The sequence below is a fragment of the Panthera tigris genome, chromosome B2 (genome assembly GCF_018350195.1).
Source record: "Panthera tigris isolate Pti1 chromosome B2, P.tigris_Pti1_mat1.1, whole genome shotgun sequence".
Lineage (NCBI taxonomy): Eukaryota > Metazoa > Chordata > Mammalia > Carnivora > Felidae > Panthera > Panthera tigris.
In genome coordinates this window covers 52,653,766-52,666,881 of record NC_056664.1, presented here as the reverse complement: position 1 = coordinate 52,666,881, position 13,116 = coordinate 52,653,766, and the positions used below count along the sequence as shown (strand labels likewise).

General features: G+C 39.9%; 1 protein-coding gene across 2 annotated transcripts in view; it reads left to right on the top strand.

Moving 5' to 3' along the window:
• Positions 1–13,116, top strand: part of HMGCLL1 (3-hydroxymethyl-3-methylglutaryl-CoA lyase like 1) — a 192,365-nt gene that overhangs the window by 38,749 nt on the left and 140,500 nt on the right. The window contains exons 1-3 of one of the 2 annotated variants that reach the window (XM_042986585.1): positions 2,654–2,701; positions 6,630–6,710; positions 6,943–7,050. Coding sequence is in view for 1 of the 2 variants with exons in the window: in XM_007095540.3 (XP_007095602.1) it covers positions 6,630–6,710; positions 6,943–7,050 (189 nt within the window). In the remaining variant the exon portion in view is untranslated. Of the gene's footprint in view, positions 1–2,653; positions 2,702–6,629; positions 6,711–6,942; positions 7,051–13,116 lie in introns of those variants that run through there. The other variant, XM_007095540.3, reaches the window with a different exon arrangement.

Genomic DNA, 13,116 nt, shown 5'->3' with positions numbered 1-13,116 from the left:
TAGATAAAGAGTTAGGAGATGTGGATCATGTGCAAGTCAAGCCCATGCCAGCCAGTGGGAACAAACCCCTCATTATCCTGCTGGAAACCAATGCAGTTGTGGATGCTGAGTGCAGGGGTTTCCTAGGTTAAAATCCATGGTGTTAGTAATGATGATTTTTTAAAAATTTTTTAATGTTTATTTATTTTTGAGAGGGAGACAGGCAGAGCATGAGTGGGGGAGGGGCAGAGAGAGAGGGAGATACAGAATCTGAAGCAGGCTCCAGGCTCTGAGCTGTCAGCACAGAGCCCGACGCAGGGCTCGAACTCACGAACCATGAGATCATGTCCTGAGCTGAAGTAGGATGCTTAAATGACTGAGCCACCCAGGTGCCCCAGTAATGATGATTTTGATGTGTAATGTAGTACTTTGTGTGGTTTCCAAACATTGCAAGTTCATCTGATTGAGCTGGTGAGCAGCTACTATGCTGCCCAAAATAGAAAGTAAAGGTGCCTTACTGCTATGGAAATAATCTTTCCCTCTGTGCCTCTGGATCATTTCCAGTCTTCTTCCTCCATCTGCTATAAGGAAAAAGATGATTATTAGTTCATGGAGATCATCCATCTGAGTATGCTGGGGAACTTTGGGGAGAGGGAGGACTCAAACATTTTTGGCTGTCATCTAAAGGTGTCAGCGTCCTACTCAATCCCATGGGTGGGAGTCCTGTTTTCAACTGATGAGGTTTGGGCAGTGTTCCCAATGGGAAAAGAGAATCAAAGTAACCTTTTGGGTGGGGCTGTTGAGGCCAATGCAATGTATTGTTGATTCCACATCTGAACATATAGTAAGAGTTGACATGTGATGGGATTGTAGTTGTCTGTCCCCTAAGTGCCAGAGGGGATCACCTCAGTTAGGAAGAGCTGCATGTAGTGAAGTGAAGATACGCTTGGGAATCCCTAAATCCTTCTGACCAAAGGCAGGCAGCATCCACTTAGAGGTGCTGCTTAGGAATTTGTACTTCTCACTGCCCTGACAGAGCTACCAGGTATCTTTTGAAAATCAGGTATTACCTTGCTATTGAGCTCTTGCTGAAATTGGACACCTGAGTCATGGGGCATTGTGACTCTATGGCCTATTTTCATTTTGGAAATGACTAACAAGGTAGTACAACCTCAACAGGCCTCACTAATCAAATACAAATGGTGTATTCAAGAAAGTGGTAAGCTTGTCCCCAGTGCAATCTCAGCTTTACACACAAAAAGTAGCAGTTGCCCTCTGCTGCCCACCCTGCTGCCTAAAGCAAAGCTACTGATTCAGTGGCACCCTTCTATTTACAGTGCTTTTCCAGAGGCCTTGGCCTGGTTGGATGATATTTTGGCTAAGCTGAAACCTGATGATGTGCACAGGGCTGCAGTGGTTTCACAACCTCTCTAACAGTTGTGCAGAACTAAAAATGGGTGTGATCATCCTACCCACTCAGGAGAACTTGAGGATATTCCTTTTCTTTTTTTTTTTTTTTAACTGACTTTGGGGTGTGGTCAGTGCACTAGCTTATTTGCCATTTGGACATGTATAGACTGAAAAATCAAAGATCTTTAGGTGCTCTGAATTGTGTTGGTTGAATCACATGAGGCCCACATTCTAATATCCCCTAGAATCACGTTGCTGATCAACTCCCATCACCTGCATTACCATCATTGCTATCTGGATGGATCATAGTAGTGGGCATGGCAACATATCCACCATCATAAAATGGACAGAAAGTAAACAACTCTTAGCTTCTGGTGCAGAGTCTCTACTGCATAGGATTTATACAGCTGGTTGGGTCCAGGACCCTTCAGAGGAGGAGGGGGCATGGCTGAAGTCAATACTGCTGGCTGGCTTTATCCTACTATTTATAGTTTTGTTGAGAGTAGCCTTAATTAAATGTCTCATGAGATAAATTGAACAGGTTTGGTCCCAGGCTCTGTTCATAACTGCAGAAGCCAACAGAGTGGCTTACTTATTGGGAAAATTTGCCATAAATCAAGATGGTATAAAAATGAAGAGTGATTACTATTGGGAAGTAATTCTCCATACATGTCTTAAATTTCTTCATGTCTACAAGCAGAGTTACAATTGCCTTGATTCCAACCTCTCTTTTCAAGAATTTTTGTATTGAAGGGGGTGCTTGGGTGGCTCTGTCGGTCAAGTGCCTGACTCTTGCTTTCGGCCCAGATCATGATCTCATGGTCGTGGAATTGAGCCCCACATTGGGCTCTGCACTGGGACCCTGGGCATGGAGTCTGCCCAAGATTCTCCCTCTCCTTCTGCCCCTCCCCCACTTTCGTGCACTCTCTCTCTTTCGAAAAAAGTATTTTTATACTGGGAACACCTTTTTGTTTTTTTGGAACAGCGTTACATGCTAGAAGTCTTCTGGAGCAAAGGCTAAGTGTCCTTAAAGTCTTAGAAAATAGAGATAATGTCTTCCTGCAGAGCAAAAGGTAGGCATGCTCATAGTTAAGTATAACAAACATGTTTACCTCTATAGCCATGAAAAGATCATGCTTACCGCCCATTACTAAAGGTTCAGGTTCACTGTGCTTGGGGTTCCTTTCCTGTAGTGCAACCCATTGCTTGTGCAAGTGTCACTTCATCTTCTTTGCTTCTCCCTGTAGGATTTGGAGCTTGAGGAACCAGCACAAAGGCTAATCCTCTAGCTGTTGCTTTTGCTGTGAGTGTTGTGAGTAGTAAGCTTTTTTAAAATTTTTCCTCTGACCCAGGTGTCTTGTGCCTTCCACCAGCATCCATGCTGCCTCATTAGATAGCTTACAAGCAGGCTAAAATTTCACATCCTTAACTATCCTTCACAATCAGTAACTATAAAATATTTACCTGTAATGTAAATGGTCTAAAGAGTTGAAATTTATTTTTGTCCATATAAAGTATAAAATGATTGCTTCTTATTGGCATGGAGTCGTTATTTAAGCAGTGATTGAAAGATACAGGCTACTTCATTATTTTTGTTGATTTACTTTTGGTTTTGTTTGGTCTTGAGTTTTCAAGTTTGCCATGCTCCTCTGCATCAAGCTTGCTGAAAGGCAAGGAGCATGGAGGGATATACATTGGATATTTCATCCAATTGATTGGAATTTGTTCAGATATAACTGTTACATAGGGGAGAAATGTAGTCCATTCCTTCATCCATACAGAAGAGAAACGGATTTGGTGGAAAATGTTTTCCACAGATGGAAGGTATTTCTAAGCAGCAGAAACCTCATGTATACAGACATGAAAGGGTGGAAGACATGATTTTGCCCTGGCTAAAATCAGAGGATGCATGAAGTAGAGACAGTGATAGAAGATGAGAGGCTTGTCATAAATCATTTTACCTTACACTGATGGATTGCTCTGAAGGTGACTGCTGGATGCTGAAAGATTTTAGTCATGGAAAAACAAGATGAGAAACACTACCTAGGAAGCTATAGCAACAGATTGGATGAGAAAAAAAAATGACAATTTTAATGAAGCCAGTGACAGAAGAGATTCACCAGCATAATCAACAAGTAATTACTGAGCACAGTCTAAGTGTTATGCATTGTGCTGGGTGCTGGGTATATGTCAAAATAAAACAGTTAATAAATGGGCCACTTAGATATAAGTGGTAAGAAAGAAGGTGAAGAATAGCATGTGGTGGGAGAATGTCTGAAGAGAAGCATGAGGTGGGGAAAATAATGAGATTAGTCATGAATCGCTTCTATGTACTTGGACAGCACTTAGGTGAGTTTGTCCAGTAGACATTGTTTATGTGTAGCCTAAGCTCCTTACAGAAATCAATACAGAGATAGTAATGACTAGAAAAGGGCTAAAGATCATTGAGAGAGGGCTCTCACATCATACATATTCAAGTGTTAATGGGTTTTATTTATTTATTTATTTATTTATTTATTTAATTTATTTTGCTGTTAACAAGGAGAATACATTTTAGTTTTGTTCAGATTTCTCAGATTCACTGATAGAGGGAATACATATCCATGCTTACACAAAACAATATTATATTCAAGAAGAAATCTAATATCAAGTGAGCTCATGTTCTGCTTTTGTTATGGGATAGAGAAAGTCTGCCTTGTAGGAAAGGAGGTCTCAGTCTTGGATTCCCCATGAGAAGATTTACAAGGGGATCCGTGCTCATGCTCAAATAAAGGCAGCTAGAAGGAAAGTAGCCAGCACAAAGCAGTTTTATTAAAGGAAAACACATTCCTAAGGTGGGAGAGCAGGCAGGTTCCAGGAGGTGGAACCAGCCCCCAGGTTGTTATTGGATTGGATATTATGGGGGCTCTCTGGGCTAGGGGAGTGCTGTGAGGTACAGTGGGATGGTCTCTAATGGAGGCTGTTTCTAGTCATTTGGAGGGGGTATTTTTAACCCTATGAGGTTTGTGGAATCATCATAACATTTGTTTGTCAGGCAGGGCTGTATACGTGCAGTGCAAATGCATTATAATGAGTGTAGAGGTTCTACTGGGGCAGAGCTGCATGAGGAGAGGACAAGTTTGTACCTGTGGCTCTTTGGTCTGTCACTCCTGAGGTCTTAGAAGCCATCAGATCAGGATGTGGTGCTCCCCAGCTTTAAATGTGTGGTTTATTGGTCAACATTCTTGGCTCCAGCTCCTGTCTCTATCATTCCTCTTCAAGGAATTGGGACTCTGCCTCAGGGCATTCTCTCCACTGCTCATATCTAGCTTCTACCTAACACTGAAATGGCTGTACTTGGTAGAGGTTCCTACTTCAGTTTTTTTAGATTGTTGCTTCTGTTAGCTACACAGTGTTGTAAAGGAGTGTTTTAAGTTTTTTAATTGCATTTGGCACGTTGTTACCACCTTAAAAAAGACTGTTCCTTGTGGTTGTTAAAACATTGCTGTTGAATAAAGAAGTACTCTTCATCCATGTATATATACTCCAAGCTAATTGCTGTTGAAGGTGCAGGTTCAGGAAAAAACAGGAATGAAAAAAACATGGCTTAAGATTGGTCGGTTTTGTTTGTTTTTTATTTCTGCTGTTTAAGGACTGAAGGTAACAAAAAAGAATGAGCTTCTGTTATTCCACTTTCCCATGCCATCCTTGTCATTTATTGCCTTGAAATTATGGCCACTGTAAATGAGACTTGGTTTCATGGTTGCCTTCCAAAACTGAGCTTAAAGATGAGGAGCCCCATGCTTCCCTTACAACCTGCCCAGAGGATGTGGAGAGGAGAATTCTTTTCCTTTTTAGTTAATTTTTGCTCATTAAATTGCCCAGTTTAATGGAAATGTTGAGAGTGGTATGTAAACATTGTGGCAGGGATTTTCTGGGTTCTTTTGCTGAGTTAACACACAATGCCAATAAGAGAACATATTGGCTATGGCCCTAAAAGGGCCAACGAGCAATTTTCTGTGTCAGAAAACAAACTGGGTTCTGCATCCAGACCACTTGACCAGTATACGTCGATGATTGCTACAAGGACAGAGTGAGACAATACACATTGGTTGGCCCACATCCATCATCCCTATTGAAAGGCAAGACAAAAACAACTCTGAAGTACAGGTCCTGCTGATTTTGATGGATTCTATCAGCTATCTATTGAAGAAATTGATGGTAGTTGCCCACACTTAACATAGCTTAGAGATTCTAGGGAATTATTATCAATTTAACTGTGATATGACATTGAGAAAGGCAGTTCGTATTTTTGTTTTAAACTGTCTTTTTAAAATTTATTTTTAAAGTGTATTTATTTTGAGAGAAACAGAACGTGTGAACGGGGGAGGGAGAGAGCAAGGGAGAGAGAGAATCCCAAGCAGGCTCTGCACTGCACTGTCAGCACAGAGCCCGATGTGGGGCTCCGTCTCATGAACTGTGAGATCATGGCCTGAGCAGAGATCAAGAGCCAGATACTTAATTGACTGAATCCCCCAGGTGCCCCATAAACTAGTGTCTTTTTAAATATGTGTCCATAGTACTTGGTTTGGGACAGAGGTTCTAGAGTCTAGACCTTCTGCCATTTCAGATTTGGGCAAAAGGTGGAACAGTATTACACTGGGTTACAACTAGGTGTTCCCAGTGGAATATTGAGGGTTTAGACCCTACTGGATTGGCTCTGTACTTCGGGAGCTATGTTTAGGTGCTGGTTGTGCTGTGTGACACAGAAAATAAATAAGCAGCATACCTTTTTGTCTAGTCTCAGCTTTCTGGGCACAGGCCAGAGAACCACAACCACATTCCTCAAGTTCAAGGTATGGAGTGTGGCATCTTTAAGACTGTGCTTGGTAGAAGTATGTTAATACAAAGAAACACTTTTGTAATGTATTCTAACAATAGTAAATTTTATCAACACACAAAGAGTCACTCAACAAATTTGCTGTATAAATCCTAAGTATATTACCTTTTCCACAGTTATATTTTAGAAATTAATCTTTGCAGTTTTCATCTAATGACTGGATATTACTGAGCTAGAAGAAAAAAATGATCTCATGTTGCTGATAATACAAACTTGATATTTGGATTATAGCACTGTGTTGAATTTAGCTTTCTGGGGTGAGAACTTTCTATAACAAAGTGTAATTGTTTGATTTTTCAAGTAAGCAGGTTTGATGATCTAACTGTTACCTATTTGTCTTGCCTTGTATTTTCCATTTCAGGAAACATCCCAGTTATCTGGACTCCCTGAGTATGTTAAAATAGTAGAAGTTGGACCTAGGGATGGATTGCAGAATGAAAAGGTAGTTTGATACTAGTTTAACATAGTTATTACAAATGCTAAATCAAAATATTTATGAAGATTCTAAAGACTTAGATGGGTTTCATATATTATATGATTGTGTTTGTCCTCAATTGCTACTTGAATTTATGCATCTTAAATATGATTTGCTTCTGTTAGGAAGTAATTTTCTATTTATGCTTCAAGAGACACTATGCAAATTACTTATAAAATAATTTTTAATGCTTTCATAGGTTATAGTTCCTACAGACATAAAAATTGAATTTATCAATCAACTTTCCCAAACTGGCTTGTCTGTAATAGAAGTGACCAGCTTTGTGTCCTCCAGATGGGTACCACAGGTATGTAAATCCATAATTCCTTAATTGAATCTTTAATTCAACTTTGCCAAGAGTTAGCAAATACTGTAAATTGTAATATTAACCTGATATAATTACTAATTTACTATGTTTTTTTTTTCCCAAAATATTAGCCCATGCACTGAGACACGATTAAGGAAAAATCCCTCTGATGAAACATCTTCTATCCATTAAGTCCTAAAAAGTTACTGGGAACTCCATCCCAAGCCTACCTGAGTATAATGGTCCAATATGATGAGTAGATAAGGCTCTTAAATAGCAATTTAGGAGCCTGATGTCCATTAACTACTTACTGACTTCATAAATTATCTGAATATCTTTAGGTGCTTTCACTTTCTTATCTCTTAGAATGAAGTATTGATGAGTTGCCTGATACCTTAAAAATAAAATCTCCTATTAGAAATTACATACTCGGGCGCCTGGGTGGCTCGGTTGGTTAAGCGTCCGACTTCAGCCCAGGTCACGATCTCACGGTCTGTGAGTTCGAGCCCCGCGTCGGGCTCTGGGCTGATGGCTCAGAGCCCGGAGCCTGTTTCTGATTCTGTGTCTCCCTCTCTCTCTGCCCCTCCCCCGTTCATGCTCTGTCTCTCTCTGTCTCAAAAATAAAATAAACGTTAAAAAAAGAAAAAAAGAAATTACATACTCGTCACTTTTTTTTTTTTTAGCACTTAAATTTGCTAGAGAAATCTATCTATCATAGCAAGACAAAGGGAGCCATCTCAATCTTCTCTTAAGATAAAGCCTACCCAGATTTGACAGTCATGTGGCAACAATCATCCCTTCTGAGATTTGGCTCTGGTCTTTGAAACATGATTAGTAGCCATTAAACCATTCCCTCTCCCTTTCCTATCTAATACCTGTGCTCATTCCTGGGATCCTTCAATCTCTCCCTGGCACTTAAGTTCACTGATTATCTTCTCATCTCATTCCCTTGGTTGTTATTCTCTGTAATCCTCATTCAGTTACTTGCCCAACTGCTCTTTTTCTGTCATCCTTGACATCATATAAGTTTAAAGTTCCCTTAACATTCTGCCTTCAGTAATTTCCTTGCCTGTGCTCTCTTCTTTGGCCTGTCCTTCCAACATTAACAGTCACTTTAAAAGGGTGACAAATCTAGGGGTGCCTGGGTGGCTCCATCATTTGAGCATCCATCTTCTGCTCAGGTCATGATTTCACCTTTCCTGTGTTAGAGCCCCGCTTCAGTCTCTGTGCTGACAGTTCAGAGCCTGAAGCCTGCTCCAGATTCTGTGTCTCCCTCTCTCCCTGCCCCTGCCCTGCTCATGCTCTGTCTCTCTCTCAAAAATAAACGAACATTAAAAAATAAATAAAAGGATAACAGATCTGTACTTTTGGTCCTGCCTTCTCTGATAAACTTCATCTAGATGTGCAGTCATTACCTCAGACTCACTTGGGTTGAAATCAAACTCCCTACTGACCATCCTGCTTTATGTTAATAGCTCATTTCGGCAAACATTTTTTAATTATCTGCTTCCTAGACTGTAAGAGTTACAGAGGTAGTGACCTTGTCTGTCACTCTTCCCCCACTGCTTAGTGCCTAGTAAGTAGTTATTGTGAAATGAATAAAGAATCAATCAGCCTGAAATAATAATAACATGTCACTTTGAATTTTTTGGTATGGATGGCTGAGTCTTTTGTTCATGTATTTGGTTCTATGTAATGAAGACCACAGGTAATTTCCTTAGGAAGGCACAGAGAGCTTTAGGAGACTAGACCTATTTCCTTGACAATGCCATTTGTAAAATTGCTCACCATTATTTTATGAGCTGTCATTAATTTTAAGGGAATGTGAGCCCCTTGTATCATATTTAAGTCTTCATGAAATTGCCTCTGTTTGATTCAGTTAGTGTTCATTTCACAAATTTGATGACTGTTGAATAAAAACTAGAAAGGTATAACTTCAGGGTAATGTCAGAAAAAAGAAGAGTTCTTGTGAATATTAATTGATGACCAATCACAGTAGTATTTCAGATATAATATTTTACTAAGATATTTTACTTCAGAAAATTTACTAAGATAATGTTTCACTTCAAGATATTTTTATTTTCCAATGATTTTGTAAGGCTGCTTACAAAATACTCTTCTTTACTGAAGTGATGCAAATTGTCACCAATTGTCACATCCTATTATTACACAACTCTGGAAATTGTTTGATAGATTACTCTTGAAACTAATCTAAGTGACATTTAGAAAAATGAGGCTAGACCACTTCTACAGGACCATGCTTCTTGTTTAGCCAGCTTAGAGAAAAGATGGTCAGAGCAAAAGGGAAGGCTGTCCCTCTGTATGCAGTAATGAAAAACTGCTTTTTGGTCTCATAATGTAAGTAGATGTGTGATGGGGCCATAAAATAAGATGATTTATTCTAGGCTTGGTAAATTCATGACTTAACCTATTGAGATTGAATGAACACTTCCTAGGCTCAAAGTATTTTATTATTGAATAAATGATGAAATTCCCATTGTGGCTCTTGAGGACAGCTGTGGTGAGGCCGAAGTACCTCTGGGACTGTGTTGATGTCCGCATTCTGCCTTGAGCTTGAGTAAGTGACTTCACCTCTTTGGACCTTGGAAATCCCAGCAATGCTGCCAATAGCATGGGAGCATTTAGGGCAGTAAGGGCCATGAGTGGATTCCTGCATATGAGTGCCCAGAGTCCAGAGCACCTGGCTCTGACCAGTTCTCAGCAGGCTTACCTGAGTGATTGCCTAACAGATGCATTGACTGACCCCTGGACTCCACACAGTTAACTTCCTTCTTTTTGATAAAAAGACTTTTTCTTAGAGATGAAAGTATGTGTTTAAATACTGCAGCGGACAGGTCCGATCTGAATAATTGAAGATACTTATTCAAATACTAAATATATGTTCTGCGTTTTTCACTTTTAATTCTCATGTGGGCACGTGCATGACAAAGTGTTTCAAATTGTTAAACATCTGTAAAAAAGAAGCATGTCTGAATCAAATAAACTATTGGATTGAATCTTCCAAAGTTATGCCAGTCATTTTCTAGATGACCTATCAAACTACCGAGGTCTTTTCAAAGGGCGATTGCGAGAATATCCAATTTTTTCAATTCGATTTTCCATAGTTGTGCTTGTGTTTTAGATTTCACTGAGATGGCCTGTGCAGAGCAGTTTTTATTGTTGTAGTGGGTGATTGTCTTATCATATAATTCTGCCGATTGCATTGCACTGTCATGCTAATGAAAAGCTGGAAATCAGAACGAATTCATAATGCTAATTTCTCTTTGGACATTTTATCTTGTAACCACTGACTTTTGAAGAAACTGTCATGACATTAGACTCCTCTAACTTAAAATAACATCTGAGATGTGACAGAACAGTTTTAGTGCAACTGCTTACAGGTATTTGTGTGAAGTGATTTGTACTTCTAAAGACTGGGAGTGTGGCTCTAAATCGGTGTTCTATTAATTCTCTGCATTTTCTTTTTCTTTTTCTTAAATATAGGTCATGGGAATAGTCGTCTAGTTTATGTTTAGATTGCTGCTTGTTCACTTATTCTTTTTTTAGCGTTTTAAAGCGTTTTTACAGTTGCCGCCCACTGTTGTGTTTGGCAACGGCTTTCTAAGGCAGCTAAAAGAAAAGTTCCACAGTAGCAGGGTGCCATATAAAACAGGATCCCACACCTATCATCTAAATGGCCAGAGATGATAAAATACCTGCCATTAAAAGAAAAAAAAAAAACACAAAACACAACATGTTCTTTACAACTTATCTGGAAAAAAAGACTTCCTTAGAGTGACATATAATATAAGAACATTTGAAAAGAATCCAGATAGCCCCTCACTTCTATGGAATGAAGAAAGAAAACATGTTTATAAAAATAGATAGGCTTACTGCAACTTTGGAATGTGGCTCTTAGTAGTAAGTTATTTAAATCATGATAAAGGCAATAATTTCAAAATAAACTAGTGTTTTATATTCATCTTATTTAGCTATTTGGTTTTAAATGTTTTCATTCACATGAGTGATGAAAGTGAACATCACTTACGGAAAAATAAGAATACATTGAACGTCCACAACACCGTATGTTTATGTAGATCATACGCAACGTATCAGCAAATGCTCCCTTTCAAATTCATTTTTTAACAGTTGGAAAGGGTGGGTGCCAAGTCATGACATGGACAGAGATTTTCTCTGTAAAAGTAGGAAAAAATCCTCAAAATACTGTAACAATTACTTACAAATTCATTAAACACTTATAAATATGACCTAAGCGCAATGTGAGCAACAAGGAATGCGTAAACTTTCCCCTGCCCTCCTTTTAGTGTATGATGGAATTCTTTATTAGTAATGAAGACAGTTACTGGATTGAAGTTTCAGGTTCAGATTTATGTTGGTGAGATGCAGGACGCTGTAGCTTCTGCTTCTGAGTGTTCTGCTTCTCTTCCTTGCTCTGCCCTTGTTGAAAGGATGGGTGTGTGGAGAAGAAGCTTGGAAGAGGGTATTTTAGCATAGATGAAGAGTGAGTGAGTGTGTGTGTGTGTGTGTCAGAGAGAGAGAGAGAGGGAGACACTCAGAGGTTGAGAGAGTACATGCGCACACCCCCCCCCCCCAAGTATTTTGCTTATGAGGCACAGTTAACTGACAGGTTAATTTCATCATCTGGGAAGTGTTGCAGTGCAAGCAAGTCCCATCCGTTATACCTCCCATGATTTGGCCTCTGCTGTCTCCGCAGAAAATGGAGGATAAATTTACCAAGACAGCAGTTCCATTTCATGATTACAGAAGTCCCAGTACCCAGATAGGTGGGGGAGGGTGAACTAAAGGAGGAACATTTAACTCTCTTCAGTGGAGGTGGCCTGAGTGTGCTCACTCTCTTTTTAAGATACTCTTTGCCGCTACTACACGCTAAGATTAACTGACTTGTCCTTAACTGCTGTCCTTCTTGGTACTTTGAGGCTTTCCACATGTCATTTCTATAGTAGAGATGTGTCTGGTCAGTTACCACAGTCAGCATCAAGCACCTGCCAGTTTGGATCATCAGACTAGTCATTGGTGATGTCTTCATTTCCTTTCCTTAGCTCCTGAATTTGTAGTTGTGGTACACACACTAATGCGACTTCCTTTTAAAAAGGTTTATATTAAGGAAGTTTAAAGGTCGTTTTTTGTTTGTTTGTTTGTTTGTTTTAACAATAGCTTCTAACTGTATTAGGCTTTCTTTCTTTTTTCTTGTTCAACTTATTTGAGCATGCTGAATTTCTTATGTGTCAAATAATAATTGGTTAATATTTGTTCAATGGTTGATCTCAGAAGAAATAGACATGCAGGTTTTCAGTAAATGAGCTCTGATAGTTATTAAAAGTAAATGGGTGCCTTTTACTCTCTCTCCAAAAATTAAAAAAAAAAAAGGTTAAAAAAGTGAATCTTTGGTGGTTACCTGGGTGGTTTAGTGGGGTAAGCATCTCCCTCTTGATTTTGGCTCAGATCATGATCTCAAGGTTTGTGGGATTGAGCCCCATGTTGGGCTCCACACTGACAGCACAAAGCCTGCTTGGGATTCTCTCTCCCTCTCTCTCTGCTCCTGTCTCTTTCTGTCAAATAAATAAACATTAAAAAGGGAGGGCACCTGGTTGGTTCAGGCAGCTGAGTGTCTGGCTCTTGATTTTGGCTCAGGTTATGATCCCAGGGCTGTGGGATCAAGCCCCGTGTCGGGCTCCATACTCAGTATAGAGCCTGCATAAGATGCTCTCTTTTCCCTCTGTCCCTCTCCCCAGCTTGTGCTCCCTTTCTTGAAAAATTAACAAAAAAGTAGGGGTGCCTGGGTGGCTCAGTCAGTTAAGTGCCCGACTTTGGCTCAGGTCATGATCTTGCGGTCTGTGAGTCGGAGCTGTGCTTCGGGCTCTGTGCTGACAGCTCAGAGCCTGGAGCCTGCTTCAGATACTGTGTCTCCCTCTCTCTCTGCCCCTTCCCCACTCATGCCGTGTGTGTGTGTGTGTGTGTGTGTGTGTGTGTGTGTGTGTGTGTGTGTGTCTCAAAAATAAACATTAAAAAATAACAAATAAGTAA